This window comes from Mustela lutreola, chromosome 11 (genome assembly GCF_030435805.1).
Source record: "Mustela lutreola isolate mMusLut2 chromosome 11, mMusLut2.pri, whole genome shotgun sequence".
NCBI lineage: Eukaryota > Metazoa > Chordata > Mammalia > Carnivora > Mustelidae > Mustela > Mustela lutreola.
Window position 1 is genome coordinate 94,874,628 of NC_081300.1, and position 23,177 is coordinate 94,897,804.

Sequence of the window (23,177 nt, forward strand, 5' to 3'; positions counted from 1 at the left end):
TGGATGCCATGATGGCCTTGTTTGGTGACATGCCCCCAGAGGAGCAGAGAAGTCCTGTGTTTAGGAAAATGCACAGTGGCTGGAGAGAGACAGACAGAGGCGGGACAACGCAGCTTCAAACAAACCGAAAGAGCCACCTCAGAGCAGGACATTTTAGTTTTCCTGTAAATAAGTTCTTATCGTGTTTCCTGCACTTGAGTTCTGTAAGCCAACAGTGTTTCCTCAAAAAACTACCATTTCTGCTAAAGAAAGTCACTTGATTTTCTGACCTGTAACCAGAAACACACACACACACACTCCTTAGAAGAGAAATTCACCTAAGTCCCCAAGACCAATTGTATTCATGACCTGACTCCCTACTTAACAAAGAAACAGGAAGCACTATTCCTGACATTCCACTTTGAATGACTCAAATATTTCCATCTTAGCTATCCCTTCCCCCAATCTTCCCTTGACAACTACACCTCCTATTAAAAATCACCCTCAAGCTGATCTTAAAGGAAAAGTAGTCCACATCGTGTCTCTACTCTCTCCCTCGAATCAGTCCCTAAATGCACTATTATTTTGTGGGGAAGTACGCCATCCTGAAGATGTGATTTTTAAATATCTATGGGATTTTTAGGTCTGGAGGTTCACAGACTATACAGGTATGGAGCTCAGAGGGCAGATTTGGTCTGAAGATACAGATTTTTTAAATCTACCACTGATTTTAAAAAAGTAATGCGTGAGTATGATAGAAAAACTTCATAGAAAGGTGATAAATAAGTTGCTTGACAAACACTGACAAATCCCCCTGTTCCCTTCCCAGAGGCCATCTTATACATCCTTCCAGAAACAGCCAGCTTCATGGACATGGGACCCATGCAGTTACATAAGGACCCACGTGTAGAAGGGACCTGAGCTTGATTTAATGCTTTGCTGTTGCCATCTTGAATTTCTTAATTTTGAATGAGAGACCCCACATATTCATTTCGCACTGGGTCCCCAGATTATGTGGTAGGCCTATTTCCAGCTATACTCCATGTGTAGTTAAACACATGATATACACATGTACCCCTATTTCCATCCCCTTTTCCTTCAGCATTTGGTGATTCTTTAAAAGAATGTGTGTGGATGAAATTTCCCAGGGAAAGAATGCAAAAGTTACTAGTGCTATTTACCAAATATGTCTGCTTCTTCTGTTTCTGGGCACAGAGAGGGATATATGGTGAGACTGCATTTCCAGGCTCCCTGGTGGTTAGATGGGGCCAAGTGACTAGTTCTCACCAATAAGTTGGAGGCAAAAGAGAGTGTACCATTTCTAGATCAGAGTATTTTTTTTTTATGCTATGTTAGTCACCATACAGTTCATCATTGGCTTTTGATGCAGCGTTCCATGAATCATTATTTGCATATAACACTCAATACTCATTACAACACATGCCATCCTTAATACAGATCACCAGTCTTACACCACACAAAGATAAACTCAAAATGAATGAAAGACCTCAATGTGAGATAGGAATCTATTAAAATCCTAGAGGAGAACACAGGAAGTAACCTCTTTGACATCAGCCACAACAACTTCTTTCATGATACATCTCCAAAGGCAAGGGAAACAAGCAAAAATGAACTGTTGGGACTTCATCAAGATAAAAAGTTTCTGCATAGCAAAGGAAACAGTCAACAAAACTGAAAGGCAACCAATGGAATGGGATAAGATATTCGCAAATGATATTACAGATAAAGGGCTGGTAACTAAGATCTATAAAGAACTTCTCAAACTCAACATCCCAAAAAACAAATAATCAAGACAAAAAATGGGCAGAAGGCATGAACAGACAATTCTGCAAAGAAGACATATAAATGGTTAACAGAGTATTTTCTATTAAGTTTTATTTATTTAGGGATACCTGGGTGGCTCAGTAGGTCAAGTGTCTGCCTTCAGCTCAAGTCCTGGGATTAGGTCCCACATCGGACTCCCTGCTTAGCAGTGAGCCTACTTCTCCCTCTGCCTACAGCTTCCCTTGCTGTGTTCTCTGTCTAACAAATAAATTAACAAAATCTTTTTTTTTAAAGGATTTATTTATTTATTTTAAAAAGAGAGAGTCCACAAGTACATGCGTGTGCACATGAGGGGTGGGGGGAGGAGCAGAGGAAGAGAGAGAGGGATAGAATCTCCAGCCGACTCCTGGTTGAGCACAGAGCCCCACGCAGGGCTCTACCCCAGGACCTTGAGATCATGACCTGGGCTGAAACCAAAAGTCAAACGTTTAACCAACTGAGCCACCCAGGTGCCCCAAGTTCAGAGTATTTAACTGCCGCTGTAAGACCTGCCAGATTTCTCATTCAAGAGTTCAGGATAGTGGCTGTTCCATTAGTTTTGTTTTCTGAGAGACTAGGATAATCAGAGCCCCTAGGGTGATCTGTGGTTCTTAAGCCATGATTTGGTGGCTGTTTGTTATTGCAACGTAACCTGTCTTGTCATGACTTACAGAAATATAAAAAATGCGGAGACAGAATTTACTAGAACTGACATATAAAAGGAGAAGAGTCATAGAAAGATAAGACAAAGAGTCACAGAGGTAAAGATGAGAAACTAGGGGTGCCTGGGTGGCTCAGTCAGGTAAGCATCTGCCTTCGGCTCAGGTCATGATCCCAGGGTCCTGGGATCCAGCCTTGGGACCGCTGGGCTCCCTGCTCAGTGGGGAGCCTGCTTCTCCCTCTGCCCTTCCTCTAACTCGTGCACTCTCTCGAGCACATGCTCTGTCTCCTTCTCTGAAATAAATAAATAAATAAAATCTTTTTTGAAAAAAGATGAGAAACTAGAAGAAGGGACCCAGGGGAGTCACGGAAATCAAGGGAAGAAACTGCTCAAGAGGTGATACATGGTGTTGGTCCAAAAGGTCAAAAAGAATAAAAAATAAAAGCTATCACTAAATATGGCAACTGAGGGGCGCCTGGGTGGCTCAGTGGGTTAGACCGCTGCCTTCGGCTCAGGTCATGATCTCAGGGTCCTGGGATCGAGTCCCGCATCGGGCTCTCTGCTCAGCGGGGAGCCTGCTTCCTCCTCTCTCTCTGTCTGCCTCTCTGCCTACTTGTGATCTCTCTCTGTCAAATAAATAAATAAAATCTTAAAAAAAAATAAAAAATAAAAATAAATAAATAAATAAATAAATAAATATGGCAACTGAGAACTCACTGGTAAGCTTATTAAGAACAGTATCCGGGAAGCGGTGGTGGGAGAAATAGTAGACAGAAGGCTGAGGAAGCAGAGGGAAGAGCAAGAGGGATGAGTGTATGAGTTCAGCAGAAAGGCCAGGAGCCCTGCCATGTGCACTTGCGAGAAGGGCCAAGAACATGTGTGTTCAATCTCACCTTCCTCCTGCTCTCCGGCATCCCGAACTGACAGCCAGGAGGTAAGGTAGCTCCTGAAACCGTTCACCTGAGTGAGAAAGTGAAATTTAAGTCGGACTGCAAAAGTAAAAATACCTTGGCCACTTAACAGGTTGGAAGAGCAGAAATGGATAAAGACAGCTACAAAAATAATAGGAAACAGTATTTCACTGTATCTGTAAAATGATAATACTACTTTCCCTCATCTTTTTTGTCATTGCTGCTTTCCTTTTTTTCCTTTTAAGATTTTATTTATTTGCTTATTTGAAATAGAACGAGAGTGAGAGAGAGAGAGAGTGTGCAAGCAGGGGGAGCAGCAGGCAGAAGGAGAAGCAGGCTTCGGGCTGAGCAGGGAGCCCAATGCAGGGCTCGATCCCAGAACCCCAGGATCATGACCTGAGTTGAAGACATACGCCCAACCAACTGAACCACTCAGGTGCCTCTCTCTGTTGCTTTCTTCTTGAGAAACGTCATCCTCTAAATTCAAAGACTATCAGAAAATCTGCTATTGGAAATTGCCTCAGTAAGAATGAAATATTCCACTTTTGCCACACAGAAGTGGCCTCAATTTGCACCTTTGGACCAGAGCTTCAGATAAAGGGTTTCTAGGCATAACGTTCAACAGCTGTCTTAGCTTTATCACTGACAAGGAAGCAGAGCCCTGGGTCCACGTTGCAATCCAGATCTGAGGTTGACTGTTTTATACAAACCTGCTGTTTTGAGCTTATCAAAATCTGCTTTCAAATTTAATCAAGACTCCACCATCGCCCATAACCCTACCCTAACTCTGTCCCTTTGATGGTAGTTCCTCTGGCACGAGCTCTTTCTCACTGAAATAGTCAGTAAACCTAATTTTGCTGATTGGCAAGTTTGTTTCTGACGGTCTTAGGCTGATTGGCCTAGGTCCTGGGCATAAATGGGGGCAGGGCAGAGAGCAGATCTCAACAGATCTCAACGGTCACGCAGGAAATATCCAGCACAGAAATAAAGTCCTTCCCCGCCCCGGCCCCAGCAATTCTGATTCCCCCCCATCACCTACAAACCAGAGTGCTGTGGAGGAAATGTGGAGAGGGAGAAGAGGAAGACCTTCATTCACCCTGCATTCATAGACATCTGGGGTTGAACAAAAGGGTTGTAAAAATCATCAGTCAGTCTATGAGTAGGCCTTGAGGCAACAGAAAGATCTAGGCCCTTCACTAAGGCACAATGGAAGCACTGGGTCTCCTGACATTTGAAGGCCTGCCCCTCTCCCCCAACTGAAAGGAGTCCAAAACAGTGAAAGGGAAAAGGGGATAAGGGGGAATGCTAAAAATGCCCTTCCTTTGAACACCATCTTTGTGCAGGCATCTGGGGGAGGCCGGCTGGAGCAGGGTCATCTGCCAGCCAGGCTTGTAGGACTTTGCTTCTCTTGTTTATCCCCAGCCACATCTGGGGCAGCTGCCAGGGCCCGCCCCCACTCTGCCGTCACTGGAGGAACTCAAACTTAAAGGCTGCGGCTAAGAATCAGGGAGTCTCATTTTCCTGTTACTGGTGGATCTGCTGTGGCTGGTCTGGGGGCGTTGAGCCCTTGTCCAGACCCTGGTGGAGAGTGAGCCTCTCACCATGTCAGCCTGCTGCAACTGGAAATGCATTTTCCAGTATGAGACAAACAAAGTCCTCCGGATCCAGAGCGTGAATTATGGAAGCATTAAGTGGATCCTGCACATGCTGGTCTTTTCTTACATCTGGTGAGTGCGGTGTGGGGATGACCCCAAACGTCTGCAGCGGTTGACAGCCCAAAAGTCCCCAAGGTGCAGCTTCTGGTGCACATCCTGAATTCCTCATGGTTTTAAATCTTTTTCCCTCATAACAAGCTGGGGCCGGAGGGGGTTGGGGTAGTGGGGAAGCAGCTGCAGGCGGGAGGAAACAGTGCCAGTTTGCTGCCGAAAGAAGCCACAAGAGACAAAGCCACACTTTGGGTTTTACCCCAGGCCTGCCAGGGTAAGCTGGGCAAGGCATGCCTGGGGAAAGTAGGAAACAGGGCAACACCCTGGATTCCAAGGGAGGAGGCAAGGATTCAGGGCCTACCTGGTGATAATCCTGGCATCTGTCTGAGTCATCACTGCTGAGGGGAGGAATAGGACCAGACTTGTCAATGTAACTTGTCCTCTCTAGTGTCAGAAGGCCCCCTCTTGCTCTTTTTCGTGTCTGTTTCTTAACAGCTTATTGAGATATAATTCACAGACTACACAACTCACTCATTTAAGGGGAAAAGATTAGGGGAGGCTGGGTGGCTGAGTCGGATGAGTGTCCAGCTCTTGATTTTGGCTCGGGTCATGATCTCAAGGTTGTGGGACTGAGCTCCACATCAGCTCTAGGCTTATCAGCTCTACGCTCTCCTTCTCCCTTTGTCCCTACTCCTGTTGGCGAACTTGATCTCTTTCTCAGATAAATAAATAAATCTTCATAAAAATAAATGAAGGGTACAATTTAGTGGGTTTTAGTATATTCAGACTTGTGCAACCATCAGCACAATGAAGTCTAGAATATTTTCATCACCTCAAAAATAAACTCCATAGCCCTGAGCCATCACTCCCAATCCTTCTGCTCCCCTGTAGCTCTGGTGACCCACTGATTCACCCTGTCTCTGGGACTGGACTATTCTGGACATGTTATAGAAATGGAATTGTGCACTATGTGGTCCTTTCTGTCTAGCTTCTTTGACTCTGCATCATGTTTGCAAGGTGCACTCATGTTGAAACATGTATCTCTACTTCCTTCCTCTGTATGGCCAAGTAATATTCCCTTGTCTGGATGGACCTTTATTGGAGGGGGTGGACATTTGGGTTGTTTCCAGTTTGGGGCTATTATGGATAATGGACAATGCTGCTATGAATACGGGTGTATGCCTGTTGGCATGAACATGTTTTCAGTTTTCTTGGGTATTGCACCTAGAAGTGAAACTGAAAGATCATTCAGTAAATTTATTTTCAACATTTTAAGTAACCACCCGTTTTTGGAACGGCTGCACCATTTCCTATTCTCACCAGCAATGTATGTTCCAATTTCTCCACATCCTTACCAAACAGTAGCTCTTGTTGGTTTTTTGGATTATGGGCATCCTACTGAGTGGTTCTCATTGTGGTTTTAATTCACAGTTCCTTACTGGCTAATGCCCCATTGCTCTTTGTGATGATGATGGTGATGGTGGTGAGAACTTGCATCGCTAAGGTCAGACAGTGTAGTTTACTGGCTAAGGGTTAGAGCAACCCATTTTATAACCCTGGCTTAGTTTCCTTGGCCAGGTCACTTACCCGCTGAGCCTCCCTTTCTGCATCTGTTAATGGAATCGTCATAATTAAATAAGAAAAGGCATGGCAAACACTTCTCCATGTCTGGCATAGGGTAAGAGTTCTACAAATAGCAGCTATCTTTAAAAATAATCATTTTGACTTAAAAAAATAGAATTACCATAGAATCCAGTAATTTCACTACTGGGTATTTACCTGAAGAAAATGAAAATACTACTTGGAAAATATAAGTGCATCTCTACATTTATTGCAGCATTATTTACAATAGCCAAGATGCAGAAGCAACCCAAGTGTCCACTGAAAAGGAATGATAAAGAAGATGTAGGAGGGGGCACCTGGGTGACTCAGTGGGTTAAGCCTCTGCCTTCAGCTCAGGTCATGATCCCAGAGTTGTGGGATCAAGCCCGCATCAGGCTCTTTGCTCAGTGGGAAGCCTGCTTCCCTCTCTTTCTCTGCCTGCCTCTTTGCCTACTTGCGATCTCTGCCTGTCAAATAAATAAATAAAATCTTAAAAAAAAAAAAAAAGAAGAAGAAGATGTAGGAGATATATAATGGAATTTTGCTCAGTCATAGAAAAGACTGAAATCTTGCCATTTGCAACACCATGGATGGGCCTAAGTGAAATAAGTGAAGTAAGTCAGTCAGTTAAATTTCACTCATGCATGGAATTTAAGAAACAAAACAAATGAACAAAGAAAAAAAGGATGTAAACAAAAAACCAGACTTAAATACAGAGAATTAACTGGTGGCTGCCAAAAGGGAGAGAAGTAGAAAGATGGGTAAGACAGATAAAAGAGATTAAAAGTATACTTATCTTGATGAGCACTGAGAAATACATAGAATTGTTGAATCATTATATCATACACCTGAAACTAATATAAAACTACTAATTATACTTGAGTAAAAAAAGAATTAAAAAATAATCTTTTTGTATAGAATAGGCACTTTCATATGCACTGTCTCCTTTGACTGTCAAAGCCCACACCCAGGATCTGAGGTCTGGAAAGGTGGATTCCATAATCCTCCACTGCTTTGAGCCTTGGTTTTCTCATCTGTAAAATGGGGACAAAGGTTGTTGTAAGGATTAAATGAGTTACTAAATGTAAAGTTGTTTTAAAAATACCTGGTGTATGGCAAGCCCTCACCAAGTGTTAATTCTTATTATTAATAATATTACTAGGATTATTGCAATTTGATGCATATGTTTACTATGTGACAAACACTAAATAATAAACACATATGTTAAATTCTAAAATAAGACATGTTACTTAAGCCAGATATCATGGAACTGAAGACAAGGAGCATAGTTAGGAAATGCTCCTTTATGCACCAGTACATAGTGTAAAGTTTCGCAGGCGAGGTAAACACAACACCAGGCAAGGTGTGTGCAAGGCAAGATTTATTAAAGGCACTCTCCGGTGAAGTTTCAGGGCTCAGGAGAAGGGGAGCCAGGAAAGTCAGGCCAGGAGGAGGTGGGTACCTTTGGTCGAGGTTCCATGTAAGGACCTATTTTATATATTTATATTTTAGCCAGAGGATTCCATTGAGGTTAAACAATAACCTTGTTGTTTAACCCTTAAACTGTCCCTGCTCCCCTTCCCCCAGGGGACTTACTTAAAAACAAGTCCCGGGGAAACCAGCCTCAGGTAACAAAGCTCAGATGCAAGGATGGGTCAGGCCAGGTGGAGACATCCGATCAGTGCGGGGGTGAGGGTGGGGGGGGTGGAGGAGGGTTGCATACTGTCTCCCTAGCTACCAAGGAGTATGGGCCCTGCCCTTTGGGAGCCCTTTGGGAGCCAATCCTAACCAAGGTGAAACTGTAATTCAATTGGTCACCTAGCAACATTGTGCAGTTTTCTCTGTGTGTTAAACAATTTCATTGGCCACCTCTTCATGGCCAGGCCCAACCACATGGCCTTTGCCCTTAAAAGCCAGTCCCTAAAGGAGAGCAGGGTCACCCTCTCTGTAAGAGGCACGGCCCTGGCCAGCCAGTTTGATTCTTGGTGCTTGGTGCGAAATAAAGCTTTCGCTTGACTTTCACTTTGTATCAGTCTCACTCCTTTAATCACGGACCCATTATTGGGGCATAACATTCCGCAACTCTGGAAAGCAGAGTCGGAGAAGTCACACTGGAAGGGAGTTGGTGGAGGTCTTTTATCGGGCCAAGGCAGGGCATGGGCTCACATCCATATATGGTAGGGTATTTGGTGATAGGAGGGTACGGAGTGGGGGTCCTGATACTCCTGTTTCCTGCATAGGTATCGGGTTACCTATGGAGGTGTGACCTGGGCGTATACCCCTTTGGCAGGAGAATCAAGGGTTAAGGAAGGCAGGGAGACTGGAAGATGGCGGCCCCAGCGGTCATTTCTATTGTTCCCCTGCATTCCTGGGCCCGACCCAACACATAGATCATGCATCACAATTCCATGAAACAGGTGACGTGATTTTCTGATATTCTTGACACATGATTTCTTAAAAGCAATATGTAAGAACAGATTCTCATGAGAGAGACTTGTAACGATAAATTTTGTTCTCTCACAAGGTGGAATCTTATCTTCCACACATTTAACTCCCTCAAACCCAGCAATGCATGTTCCATGGGAGCCTGGAATAGCACAATTTCAACAGTGCAATGACTAAGTGAATGGGTGCCCCAGACCAGGCTTGAGATGGGGTCCCCAAGTTGGGGATCCTTGCCAGTCTGTTCCCACATGCTTTCGACAGAGTAACCATCTTGTCACCCTACCTATGAATCTAGATACACACTCTCCACCTTACATGCCCCCTAAATCTTCACCTGGAGCAAAACTGGAAAAACGGCAACTTATTCCAGAACTGGGGGGGGAAAATGGGCTCTGATGGGCTTGTTGGAAGGTAGAAGGTCTGTTTGCTGTGCCTTGTGGACAACTCAAGGTTTTACCAACCTTGTGTTGACAAGACATGATTTTTTTTTAAGATTTTATTTATTTATTTGAGAAAGTGAGAGAGATACAGAGAGAGAGCATGAGAGGGGAGAAGCTGAGCAGGAGAAGCAGACTGCCCATGGAGCTGGAAGCCCAATGCGGGACTCGATCCCTGGACTCTGGGATCATGACCTGAGCCAAAGGCAGTGGCTCAACCAACTGAGCCACCCAGGCGCCCAACAAGACATGATTTTTACCTTAAGTACTGACTTTAGAAGGTGACCCCTATGTAAAATACTACTCCATTTTTTTATATTTTAAAAGATAAAATTAAAGAAAAAGTGTTGCCAGCTTTGTTTTTTCCCCTCCATGCTAACGGAATATCTATTTACATCCCACTGAGTGGAGTCCCATAGACCACTGCTTGGGAAATGCTGCCTTCAGTTGTACTGTGAGGCCCTGTGGCGATCAAACTACAACTGGGCCATTTGTGAAACGGGGAGACCCATGGTGCACAGGGAATGGGGTGGTAGTTTATATCAAATGGGACGGTATGGATCACAGGCTGGAAGTCCAGACAGGCTCAGGTAATAGTCAAGACAAGTAGAAGTAGGTTGTGGATTCTAGCTGTGGCGTCCTCAGTTCAGAGCCTGTCCATCCTAGAGTTGCAAAGGCAAAGAGCCAGGATAATGACGGAAGACAGGGCTTCAGTTATTGAGACTGGGGTGCAAGGAAGGGGCTGTCATTAGAAGAAATAAGACAAAACGCTGGTTAGCATCTGGCAAGTTCAGATTGGAATCAAAGGCAGGGCTACAGCTATAGGTGGGGTTAAGTGGCTCCAGCTTCCAGGGTTACAGAAGTGTGTAGACAGGATGCTGAGTAGGCCTGTGCTAGTCAGAACTGTCTGGATAGTAAGTGACAGAGACCTAACTCAAGTTAGGCACCAAGCCACACAGTGGAAGAGATGGAGCTGCCCTCAGACATGGATGGTTCTAAAAGCTCAAACTATGCCATTGGGTTGGCCCTCTCTCCCCACATTGTGGCTCTGTGTGACTTTGTTCTTGAATAGGCTCTCTATGTAGCAAGATGCTATACTCATATCCTCAGTAACTCCAGAGGAACAGGCAAGTCTTTCCTGATAGTTCTGGCATAAAGTCCCAGGAAAGTCTCCTGTTGGTAGAGCTTGAATTACATATCCACTCTGAATCAATCCTCATGGTTAGGGGCATGGTGTCACCTGATTGGCGAATCCTGGGTCACGTGCTCACTCCTGTGGCAGGAAGTAGGGACAGGGTGCAGGGCTCAGAGCCCAGTCTGAATCCCATACATAGACTTTACCTTAGGAAAGAATACTGTTGCCAGAAGAAATGGGAAAAGAAAGCGGGTAGGGCAAAGGAAAAACATCCATTACAGGGTCTTTCCAAAAACCAGAAATTCCAGAGATTTTCTGAAGTCTACTACTCTATCCTTGGCTTATCTCAGCCCCACACCTGCACTGTGGAGACTCTGCTCCAGGTTAATGCAGGGCCCTTGGTATTATTCTCAACAGAGATTTCCTCTGAGAATCGGCTCCAGGAATCCCACAGGGTTTTCCAACCCATGATTCTGGTTTTGCCCTCTGGCCTCAGTGAGGTGGGAAGAATGGGATAATGATGACTATACTCCCAGGAAAACTAATTGAAAAAGCCTGAATGACAATAAAAATAACTTTCTTATCCAGCTGGCTTTATTTATATCATCTCAATTGATATACTGGAATGTAGGTATTCTTTTCATTGTTGCACAGATAAGGAAAGAAAAGCTATGAAAGATGGAGTTAATTTCTGAAATATCATCCAGGTAGAAAGTGGGTTTCAAAAAGGATTCAAATCCAAAACCAATCCAATTCTCTTAACCCAGAAAGCATACTACTGAAGTGGTTACCCAGCAGACTGAGAAAGCTTGAGTACTAGGCCTCCTAAACCCTTGTTCAATTGATCATTCTTCCTTCTTCAGCACAATCTTTGTCTTTCTGGGTTGGCCGGGGCAAGTACAGGACAAGGAGGGAGGCTGGAACGAGAATCCCATAAGTTGACCCTTTTCTATCGTTCATTCATTCCCCCGTATAAATTTCAGACTATCTACTATGAGTCAGGAGCTGTTGATGGATCTAGAGATTATAACGGTGAGTGAAACAAAGTTCCTACAACTCAGGGGGTTACATGCCAGTGAAAGAGTAAGATACAATACCAAAAAAAAAAAGAAAGAAAGAAAGAAAAAAGACATAACTAAATATCTGATGGTGATAAATGATAAAGGGTAATAAAGCATAGAAGAGAACAAAGAATGCTAATGGGCAAATGTGAGTGCATGTGGGGTAGAGACATCTGGGCTAGGATCGGCATGAAGGGAGGGAACAAGATATGTGTTGGGTTGGAAGGCTCAGGAGTGCAGGAGGAACAATAGAAATGACCGCCTTCCAGGCTCCCCACCAACCCTTTCCTTAACCCTTGACTCTCCCGCCAAAAGGATGTATGCCCAGGTCACACCTCCATAGGTAACCCGATACCTATGCAGGAAACAGGAGTATCAGGACCCCTACCCTGTACCCTCCGATCACCAAATACCCTACCATATATGGATGTGAGCCCATGCCCTGCCTTGGCCCGATAAAAGACCTCCACCAACTCCCTCCCAGTGGGACTTCCTCGACTTCTTTCTGAGTCCAGGAACCTCGCCCTAGAGTGCCCACCTCCTCCCGGCTTGACTTTCCTGGCTCCCCTTCCCCGGAGTCCTGAAACTTCGCCGGAGAGTGCCTTTAATAAATCTTGCATTGTGCCCACCTTGCCTGGTGTTGTGTTTACCTCGCCTGTGAAACTTTACAACATGAAGTATCTAGAAGAGTGTTTCTGGTGAGGGAACAGCAAATACAAAGGCCCTGAGGTAGAGACTTGATAGGGTGTTCAAGCAAGGAGGTCAGGGTGCCTGGAGCAGAGGAAACAACTTAGTGAATGAGAGGAAGTGGGTGAACCGGAGAGATAACCCCGGTTGGGGAGGAAGGGCAGATCATTCTGAGCCTTGGAGGCCACTCCGCGTTCTTTGGATTTTATTCTCAGTGAGTTGAGAAGCCGTAGGAGGATTTTAAGCAGAGAAGTAAGATATTTTCATTTTCTTGGGAAGATTTCCCTCCCCCCTGGAGACCAGCCCTCTCAGAAGCTTCTCCAGTGACTACAGAAGAGTAGGAAAGGTTGAGAGAAAAAAGGAGAACACACTCCACTCAAACTGCTTCTTCTCCCTTATTCAGTCAACCTCTGCTCAGGCTAACAGAAGCACAATATTGTCCTGCGTCCGGGCTGGTTGCCTGTTTCATGGGAGGGTTGCCACACACCTACCTGTGAGGCCTTTTCCAACTGAGTGGAAGTGAGTCCACCACAGACATGGGAGCGGACACCAGACGCTGGGGAGGGGCAAATCCAACCCAGGCATGGCCCTGCTATGGTTCCTGCCACTTGAGGGCAATAGAAACGTGAAGAGATTTGCCACGTTCTCATCCTACCCTGAACCCCTGGGTGATGTGATAGAGATGGTGGGGGGGTGGTCCAGAGAAAGCCCATTTCAGGAGGAGACTGCCTCTATGAAGAGGAGTATCCAGCCACCTGACTCAAGGGACCGAAAGAACAGTGAATGCACATATCTGAAAGCAAAAAAAGGAGCCCCCAGAAGGCAGTATGTTCCAGAAGCTAGTGAGAGAGGAGGGAGGAGCAGGGACCGAGGGCAGAGGAGAGGTACGCAAAGGCCAGACTGCGGGAAGAGCTGGAATTTGTTCCTCAGGGACAGGATTTACAGAGGGAAGTGGAACCATCTGATTCCTGTTTCTAAAAGAGCTCTTGGGCCTCTGCGCAAAAGGCAGATCACGGGGGCAAGAGCGACAGGAGGGCAGTGAGAAGGGCACCAGAGTCGCCCAGATGAGAGAGGTGGCGACCCCAATGATAACGGACGGGACAGTGCAGGTGGACAGAAGTGGGCAAAGCAGGAGTAAGTTTTGGAGGCAGGACTGACAGATTTGCTAGGAGGGAGAAGATGACTCTGGGTTCCCAGGTGGCTGAGGAGGATGCCTTTACGGACAGGAGGAAGACTGAGGGGCGGCAAGCTTGTCGCCTAGCAGCACCGTGAGCGACGTCAAGCAAGCAAACGACTACCACCATTATCAGCATCCCTCCATTAATGCCCACACAAAACATTAAGAAAGCTGGAAGCACCCAGTCTACAAAAACGGTCCTTTCAAATGAATAAATTTAGCTTCATGGAGAGCTTGCCTTGTTATCCTGGTTTTCTCATTTCACCCTGGAAACCAAGGCTTCTCTGTGGACCAGCTCTCACATGCCCACGAGCTTCTGGGCACCACCACACCAGCCCAGCCTCCCACCCAGGGCAGGAACCTCCCAACCCTCCTGGGTTTTTAGCACAGAGCTGAAAAGAGAAAGGACCCGATCCGGTAGACTATTCACAGAGCAGCACGCGTCAGCTGGCTGACGTGCAAGGTGCCAAGAAGGGGAAGCGAAGGTGGGACTGGAGAAGCCAGCAAGGATCGTATTATGAACAGCCTTGAACTTCATCCTGAGGACACTGAGAAAGCTCGGAGAGTCCTCCCCACCCTGCCACCAACATTTCATTATGAAAAATTTCAACCATGCAGATGTGCCTTTTCTAGACAGTATTTCTTCTCAAACTCAGCAGAGTGGATTCTGTTTAGAACCAGATACCCTGCCCAATATAATACTAATATATCCTTATTACAAAAAAGAGTAAACAATGACCCAGGAAGCTTAAGTAACTTACACACGGCCACATAGCTAGGAAGTGGTAGAGCCAAGATTGAACCCAAGCTTCTCACTCCAGAGCCCAAGCTTTTACTAGTAAATCACCTAGAATACGGAGGAGACAGGAGCACAAATGGAGGCATGGAGACCATTCAGGCTACCCGGTGGTCCAGGTGAGAGGTGATGGTGACCCAGACTGAGGAGGTGACGATGGCAGAGGAGAGAAATAGATGAATAGCATTAGGAAGATAAAACAGGATTTGACAGTTGAATGGTTGAGGGGTAATGAGGGAAAGGATGCTAAGGAATGTTTCTGGATTGGGCAACTGATGTGTGGTGGGAGAACTTAGTGGGATAGGAAATGTGGGGGGAGGAGCCCATCTGGGGTAGAAGATGAGTTCAGAACTGAAGCCATACATTGTCAATATACATTGTCATGTATATGGGACATATAAATTTGGATGCTTAGTAGAGAGATAGATATGTGAATCTGGAACTAGAGAGAGAGATTTTTATATCACCAGCATATAAATGGTAACTAGAACCATGAGAGTTGCTACAACTGGCCAGCAAGCGTAGATGTAAATGAGGAGCCCAGGAGGGCTTAGAACAAACCCCTGAGGAGTGCTAACATTTAAAGATATCATTTATTGATTTGAGAGAGACTGGGAGAGAGCATGAGAGGGAAGAAGGTCAGAGGTAGAAGCAGACTCCCTGCAGAGCTGGGAGCCTGATGCGGAACTCCATCCCAGAACTCCGGGATCATGACCTGAGCCGAAGGCAGTGGCCCAACCAATTGAGCCACCCAGGTGCCCTGAATGCTAACAGTTAAGTGATGGGAGCACAGAAGTCCCTGAAGGATACTCAGAGGGGTGGCCATGGAGACCCAAAGATAGGAGAATGTGGATTCCAGGAAGTTAAGGCAAGAAGGGGAAGAGGGGGTGGCACAGTCATCGGGGTCAAATGCTGCTGACAGTTTTAGGAAGATCAGATCTGTAGTATGTCTATCAGATATAGCAAGGATGACGTCACTGTTTACTTGGCAAGAGAGGCTTTAGAGAAGGGGTGGAGCGGGAGCCAGACTGGAGTGGGCGGAGGAGTGAATGGAGATGCAGAAATGGATGTGGTGACTCACTCTTTCAAGGGACTTGGCTACAATGGAGAAGAGAGGCACTGAGTGGTGGTGGTAGGAGAAGAATGTGGGGTCGAGAGAGGGTTTATTTTTAAGGTGGGAAATGATGTCAGAATGCAGATGGAAAGGAGACCAGAGAAAGGGAGATGATGAGATAAATGAAAATCATCATCATCATCATCACTGTCACCAACTAGCAACCACAAAGAAAGCTTATTCTTTTCTGGGACTAACCATTAGACATTTCTTCCCTACACTGAGCCCAAATCAGTCTCCCTGTCATTCTCCCCTTTAGAGTTCTGCCCCGTGATCCCTTTTCTAGTTGACAGTCTTCACATGGCAGTACCCTGCTACTGTATTTTCCCTTTACTTTAAAATAATGACCTCAATCCCTCTGGCCATGTGCCCTCAACATGGTATCCATTTCCCTTACTCTCTCAGCCAAGCCCACACAACTGCACTCTTGTTCTGTCAAGGCCCTCTTAGAAGTGGTGCACGCTCTTGCTTTGCTGGTGGAAGCATGAAATGGTTCAACGTTTTGTGGTTTGGCAAAATGAATTGAATACAAAATGTATGCATCCTTTAACCCAGAAATTTATCTTAGGGTGTGAAATTTATCTTTGGTGCGAAAAGATTCTTTTGCAAGTACATGCCTGGCGACGTGAGAGAAGAGGGTGGAGAGGCAATGAAGCATAGCACTGAAGAGAACAGATTTCGCCTCCATGGTGAAAGACTGAAGGCTTACCCCCCTCCCTGAAGATCAGGAACAAGACAAGGATGCCTGTTTTCATTGCTGCTATTCAACACTGTACTGAAAGTTCTAGCCAGAGCAATTAGGCAAGAAAAAGAAATGCACGCCATCCAAATTGGAAAGGAAGAAGTAAAATACCACTCAGATAATATGATCCTATAAATGGAGAATCCAAAAGAAGTCACAAAAAGCCATTAAAGTTATTAAACCAATTCAGTAAAGTTTGGAGGTATGAGATCCACACATAAGAACCAGCTGTGTTTTTGTACACCAGCACGAGGAAAGTAAAAAAGAAAATAAAAATCATTGCATTTATAATGGCATCCAAAAAAAGCGTAAGACATGGGGCCAGTGTTTGCTATTCTGTGACTTAGTCTATTGGGGCCGCTATAACAAAATATCACCGACAGAGTAGTTTATAAACGACAGAAATGTGCTTTTCACAGTTCTGGAGGCTGGGAATTCTAAGATCAAGGTGCTGGCACATAAGGTGTCTGGTGAATATGCACTTCCTGCTTCACAGACAGTCATCATTTTGCTGTGTTCTCACATGAAGGGCAAGGAGTTTCTGGAAACTCTTTCGTAAGGGCATTAATCCCTTCAGTCCCCATGACCTAATTACTTCTCAAATGCCTCACCTCCTACTATCATTGCACGAGGGGTTAAGTTTCAGAATTTGAACTTTAGGGAGCCACAAACATTCAGTCCAAAGCACTATGTGAACTGAGGCTCGCTTTGTCTATACCACAGTCTGCTCAGATATAAGGTGGGGACAATACCAGGACCTTCCTTACAGGGTTGTTTTGGGGGAGGTGAGGATTGAATGAGTTAATACATATTATTAACATATGCTTGGGGTGCCTGGGTGGCTCAGTGGGTTAAGCCTCTGCTTTCAGCTCAGGTCATGATCTCAGGGTCCTTATCGGTCTCTCTGCTCAGCGGGGAGCCTGCTTCCCTCTCTCTCTCTCTGCCTGCCTCTCTGCCTACTTGTGATCTCTCTCTCTCTGCCAAATAAATAAATAAAATTTAAATAATAATAATAATAATTTTTAAAAATATGCTTAAGAGAGTGCTTGGCACACAGTAAGAGCTATATCAGGGTTACCAAAAAAAGATGTTTATAACTGGAAAAACTGAGCAGAACTTCCAGTTAAAAATCCACCAGGAAGAGACTGGGGGCAAATTATCACAACTCCCCTCTTATGTTGAACTATATGGAATTGCCAATATCTGCTCCTTTGGTCTAAAAAATGAGCAATTTCATAGGTTCTAATCTAAACAACTAGAATTCTCTGTAATGACTAAAAGTGATTCCATATCATGGATCTTTTTTTTTTTTTTTTTAGATTATTTATTTATTTATTTGACAGAGAGAAATCACAAGTAGACAGAGAGGCAGGCAGAGAGAGAGGGAAGCAGGATCCCTGCTGAGCAAAGAGCCCGATGCGGGACTCGATCCCAGGGCCCTGAGATCATGACCTGAGCCGAAGGCAGCGGCTTAACCCACTGAGCCACCCAGGCGCCCCATGGATCTATCTTTATCATACATTTATCACCACTGTTGTGGAAAGATTTAATAATATATTATTGAGTAAAAATAACAAGTTACATAATGTATGTAGAGTGTGGCCATGTTTGGGTGTCAAAGATGTGGGCATAAAGAGATGCTTAGAAGACATTCTGTTTCAACAGCAGTAAACTCTGGGAGGGAGGATACCAGAAGTTTTTCATATTCTTTGTGCAGTTCTGTGAAATTTACACTTTTACAACAATTAACAGGGTTTTTCTTGAAAAATATGTCTCATAAAACCCAAACACAGGGCTTTTACAGCTTGCTGCCTACTGTGGCCATAAGCCCTTGGCTTACCACCACCCAAGAGTGAAATATTCTGCTTTTTTCACTGAAGCTTAAGATTACACTAATTGTTTGTTTTGTCGTTTTGTCTTCTTCTGGATGATGTAACATAATGTTGGTTCATATGGGCTCAGGATTATCTAAAATGTTCAGGCCTCTAACATAAACTTCTGTCACTTGGTTGGGCTCTGGTTTGTACTGGCATAACTGAGTTTTTTGGCTCAAGGTTAGGATTTTACATGTATCCATTATTTTCCCTCTAACTGATAAACTTTAACTAATAGATTAAGATTCACTCGCTGTTCTCCATGTAGTTGAATGTGTAGAAAGTACTGTATTCTGGAGTACATGATCTTTGAATGACAGAGAGTATTTGGGAAACATTATAAGGAAGGGTTTTTCCAGAAGTGTTGGCTGATGGAAAAGAAATGCAATAGCCAAAAGAAATGAGAAGTGAAGATGACATCGTAGCTAAGCCGTGGGTAACAAGAAACTGAAAATCCTTCACTCTAGCTCAGGAAACGATGGCGTAAGGTGGAGTGTGGGAGGGCTCTTATAAAGCTACAACAGGCCAACTGTATTGGGGTAGGCTAAATAATGGCCTGCAAAAGATTTCCTTCCACTCCCAATCCCTAGGACCTGTGAATCTGTATGGGCAAAAGAACTTTTGTAATTAAGTAATTGATGTAATTGAGTTCAAGGTCTTGAGATGGGGAGATTATCCTTGATTATCTGAGCGTCCCCAACATAATGACAAAAGTACTCAAAACAGAGAAGCAAGAGGGCCCAAGCTAGAAAAAGGAGATATGACAATGGGAGTTGATGTTGGAGTGATGGGGCTAGGAGCCCAGGAATGCCAAGGCAGCTTCTAGAAGCTGGAAAAGATGAGGAACAGATTGTCTCATGGAGCTTCCAGAAGGAACCAGCCCCCAGAAGTCACCTTGATTTCAGCCCCTTAAGACCATTTTTAGGTTATCTGACCCCCAGAACTAAGAGAATAAATTTCTATCAAGACACTACGTTTGTGGGAATTTGTTACAGGAGCAATGGAAAACTAATACAGTTGGTACTTAATTTGCCTTGGGGGTGCAGGCTCTCCTCCACTTGTTTCTCATCTGTTGCTGTCCTTGACCCCTTGCAGACCTCATCCCACTGCCGAGTAGGGCAGGGATGAAAATAACTGGATTCTTCTCTTGGGGTTTTAAACACAAAAAGCAGTGGCTGTGGGCCCAACTTCTCCATGAGCCCCAGGGGACACAGTGCCCAGGGCCCGCAGTCCTTTTAGGGGCCAAGAAAACGTTGGCCTTGAGCTAAGTGTCAGTTACCCAGATCTGGGGTGGTTCACTTTCAGATCCCATCCTTTTGCTTTACCTTTACTCAGTGAGCCCAGGAGCTGTGAGGGAGAGTCAGGCTTTGCTGAGCTGTGCTTCCCGGCCTGAGGCCCTTTGAGGACTCTCTCACCACGCTGGCATGGGGCCCCCTAAGGTGCCAATAAGAGAAAGCCCTTCATATCCAGGGTGTGCAAGTCCTCTTCACGGTGGACACCTTCATCTACACCTGTTGAGCTGGAGCTGTGTGTGAGCCTCAGAGTTCCATAGCTGAGCTCATTCTCTGTCCTTCCCTCCTCCCCATCCCTCTGCAGCTCCCCTCCTGAAGCCACACCTGCCCTGAGTGCCCACTTCCCTTCCCATTAGTCCTCTTTGACCTGCCCAGGTTCGTAGCTTTCCACCACACCATGTCTTTCTCCCCATCCTCCGAGGCGTCCGTAAGCCCCAAGCTCCTTCCTGCCCACGCACCAGAGGGACCCATGGGTTTTCAGTCTTCAGCATGCACAGAACTGTAGCTTCTTCTAGCTGAAAGTTCACAGGGATCTGGGAGCCAGGCAGCCCCCCACTTGTTCCCGTGGGACTACACCCATGGCTAGAAGTGACATGGCTTGTCTGAGTCTTGGGGACGGTCGTTAGGGCAGAATATGGTCAACTCTTTTCTTCTTTTTTTCCTTTGATGCGGCTCTTGCATGACAAGTTCATTACCGTACAAAGACTAGTTTTCTGACTTATGAGAGGGTTGGATTCCATTACAGCTGATCTATAACATGTTGTGTGCCTGAAATGAAGATGACAGACTCAAACTGAGCTTCCCAAATGGTGGGCCAAACTGACCCAGGGTTATTCTGGGAGCATGTCACCATGTCGGACACAGGACACTGCACAGACCGTGTTCATACTGTGATGCCAGGCTGAAATACACTGTCGAACAAGTATATTTGTCTATGGAATTGTATGTCATAGCTCTTTCTCATATATGCTGATGGGACCTAAAATCTGGATCTCTAGTTCTAATGTCCTTCTTTTTCTTTTTTTAATTTTTAAATTTTTAAAAATATTTTATTTATATATTTGACAGAAAAAGAGAGAGAGAGAGCATGAGAGGAGAGGGTCAGAGGGAGAAGCAGACTCCCCACTGAGCAGGGAGCCCAATGCAGGGTTCAATCCCAGGACTCTAAGATCATGACCTGAGCTGAAGACAGAGGCCCAACCCACTGAGCCACCTAGGCACCCTCCAATGTCCTTCTTGATGAGTTTTTTTTTTTTTTCTTTTATTTTCCTTAGGATTTCTTTTTAAGGATTTATTTATTTATTTGAAGGAGAGAGAGACCCAAAAAGAGAGGGAACATAAGCAGGGAGAGTGGGAGAGGGAGAAGCAGGCTTCCCAGGGAGCAGGGAGCCCGATGCAGGGCTTGATCCCAGGACCTTGGGATCATGACCCGAGCTGAAGGCAGACTCTTAACGACTGAGCCACCCAGGTGCCCCAGGATTTTATTTTTGAGTAATCTCTACACCCAACATGGGGCTCAAACTCACAACCCCAAGGCTGTGGGAGAGGGAGAAGCAGGCTCCCCGCTGAGCAGGGAGCCCGATGCAGGACTCGATCCCAGGACCCTGGGATCATGACCTGAGCCGAAGGCAGAGGTTTTAACCCACTGAGCCACCCAGGCGCCCCTGAAATAACCTTTTTTTTTTTTTTTAAGATTTATTTATTTATTTGACAGTCAGAGATCACAAGTAGGCAGAGAGGCAGGCAGAGAGAGAGGAGGAAACAGGCTCCCCGCTGAGCAGAGAGCCCGATGTGGGGCTTGATCCCAGGCCCCCAGGATCATGACCTGAGCTGAAGGCAGAGGCTTTAACACACTGAGCCACCCAGGCGCCCCTGAAATAACCATTTTAAAGTGATCAAGTCAGTGGCACTAAATAATACCTTGTTGGGGTCCACCACCTCTATCTAGTTTCAAAACATTTTCAGCACTCCAAAAGGAAACCACACACATTCATAGTCACTCCGGCTCCCCAGTCCCTGGTACCCATCAGTCAACTCTCTGTTGCTGTGGATTTACCCATTCTGGATTATTTCACATAAATGGTATCATACAGTATGTGGCCTCTTGAATCTGTCTTCTTTTACTTAGCATAATGTTTTCGAGGTTCCTGCACAGTATAGCATGTATCAGTACTCTATTCCTTTGTCTAGCTGAATAATATTTCATCGTACAGTTAGACCACATTCTGTTTATCTGTTCATCTACTGCTGAACATGTGGGCTATGTCCATCTTTTGGCTATTATGAATGGTGCTGCTATGAGCATGTGTGGACACACATTTGTTGTTTTGGATTTCTTTAAACTTTACATCACACTGTGCCATATGCGGTTAAGAGGTCTGGCTGAGGACCTCAGTTCTGCCAATGACGAGCTGTGTTAACATGCACAATTTCCTGTATCTCTCTGAGCCCATTCTCTCATCTACAAAAGGGATGATTGCAGTAACTATCTCCTACTGCTGTTATGGTTAAACAGATGATGCATGGAGAGCACTTGGCATGTACTAATTGCTCAATAAAGGGCAGCTGCTATGATCAATATTAATTATAAACCAGGTGGATGTTTCTGGAAAATGTGGGGCTGACCTGCTGGACACATCCTTAGATATTGGTGTGTTCCTCAGCCCCAGGACAAAGCCGGTGGACCAATCTGGGGCTGGACTCCGGCAGGGGAGAGACTGCCCTGTAAATGAGGGCTTGTATTGGACAATACTGGAGACTGACATTGGGGGCAATCGTTTCCATGCGGTGAGTGCTCGCAGGTGCCAGATACGATGTTGATGAGTTTGTACACATACCTCATTTCATCCTCACAACCAGCCCTGAGGTAGGTACGATGATTCTTGCCACTTTACAGCTAAGGAAAGTGAGTCACGGAGAACGCAGGCAGGTAGCCTGCCCAAAGTCACCCAGCGAAGCTAGGAAGTGAATGGAGGCAGCCTTCAGAACCACTACCCTGTGCCTCCCTTGAGAAAACCACTGATGCTTTTCTGTGTCTGCCGTTTAGCTTTGCTTTGATCAGTGACAAGCGGTACCAAAAGAAAGAGTCTGTCATCAGCTCCGTGCACACCAAGGTGAAAGGGATAGCAGAGGTGAAGGCGGAGATACTGGAGAATGGAATGAAGAAGATGGTGTCTGAGGTCTTTGACACCGCAGATTACACCTTCCCCCTGCAGGTGAGCTCTTGTCACCAATTCTCAAAGACTCCTCCCTGGTCACCAGGGCCCTGCCTCCCTCCCCTGGGACCCGGAGCCTCAGGCCAAAAAAACACTGGCCCTATTTTAAAAGCTCTGTGAAAATCCCAACTGAGAAAACCTAAAAATTGCAAAATTGGGTCAGATCCAGCAGCTCAAAGATGATTCTATGCTTTACCGAGTCCTATGGGGTTTCTCAAAATAGCAGTGTGATCTGGTGCATTTAAAGCACGATTTGATTCACTCACAACTTGACTTATACACAGCTCTTTAGAAGCAGGGCCATCAAGCCGGCAAGGTCTGCCTAGATTCAGGAGGACAAAGAACTTCCTGCCCGGACAGGACGGACCCTTCTAAATTGTTCATGTGGTTTTATCAACAAAAATATCTCCAGAAAAATAAAAACCACTCACTCAGATACGTTCTTGCACAAGGGAAAGGAAATGGATGACAAAGAAAGGAAGGGTGTGGGTCACGGGGAGAGGTTATCTGGCTGCTTAA

The 23,177-nt window shown here is 45.4% G+C and overlaps 2 protein-coding genes across 5 annotated transcripts in view; one reads left to right on the forward strand and one right to left on the reverse strand.

Annotated features, from left to right (window-relative positions):
• The window catches only part of IFT81 (intraflagellar transport 81), a 196,933-nt gene that overhangs the window by 115,222 nt on the left and 58,534 nt on the right, over positions 1–23,177 (reverse strand). The window contains exon 1 of one of the 4 annotated variants that reach the window (XM_059140886.1): positions 3,358–3,382. The exons of the other annotated variants lie outside the window; for them this stretch is intronic. The gene's annotated coding sequence lies outside the window, so the exon portion shown is untranslated. Of the gene's footprint in view, positions 1–3,357; positions 3,383–23,177 lie in introns of those variants that run through there. 4 annotated transcript variants of the gene reach the window in all.
• Positions 4,855–23,177, forward strand: part of P2RX7 (purinergic receptor P2X 7) — a 49,528-nt gene continuing 31,205 nt past the window's right edge. Inside the window, exons 1-2 of the mRNA XM_059140890.1 lie at positions 4,855–5,102; positions 22,490–22,658. Of these exons, the coding sequence (XP_058996873.1) occupies positions 4,978–5,102; positions 22,490–22,658 (294 nt within the window). The 5' untranslated portion in view covers positions 4,855–4,977. The remainder of the gene's footprint in view (positions 5,103–22,489; positions 22,659–23,177) is intronic.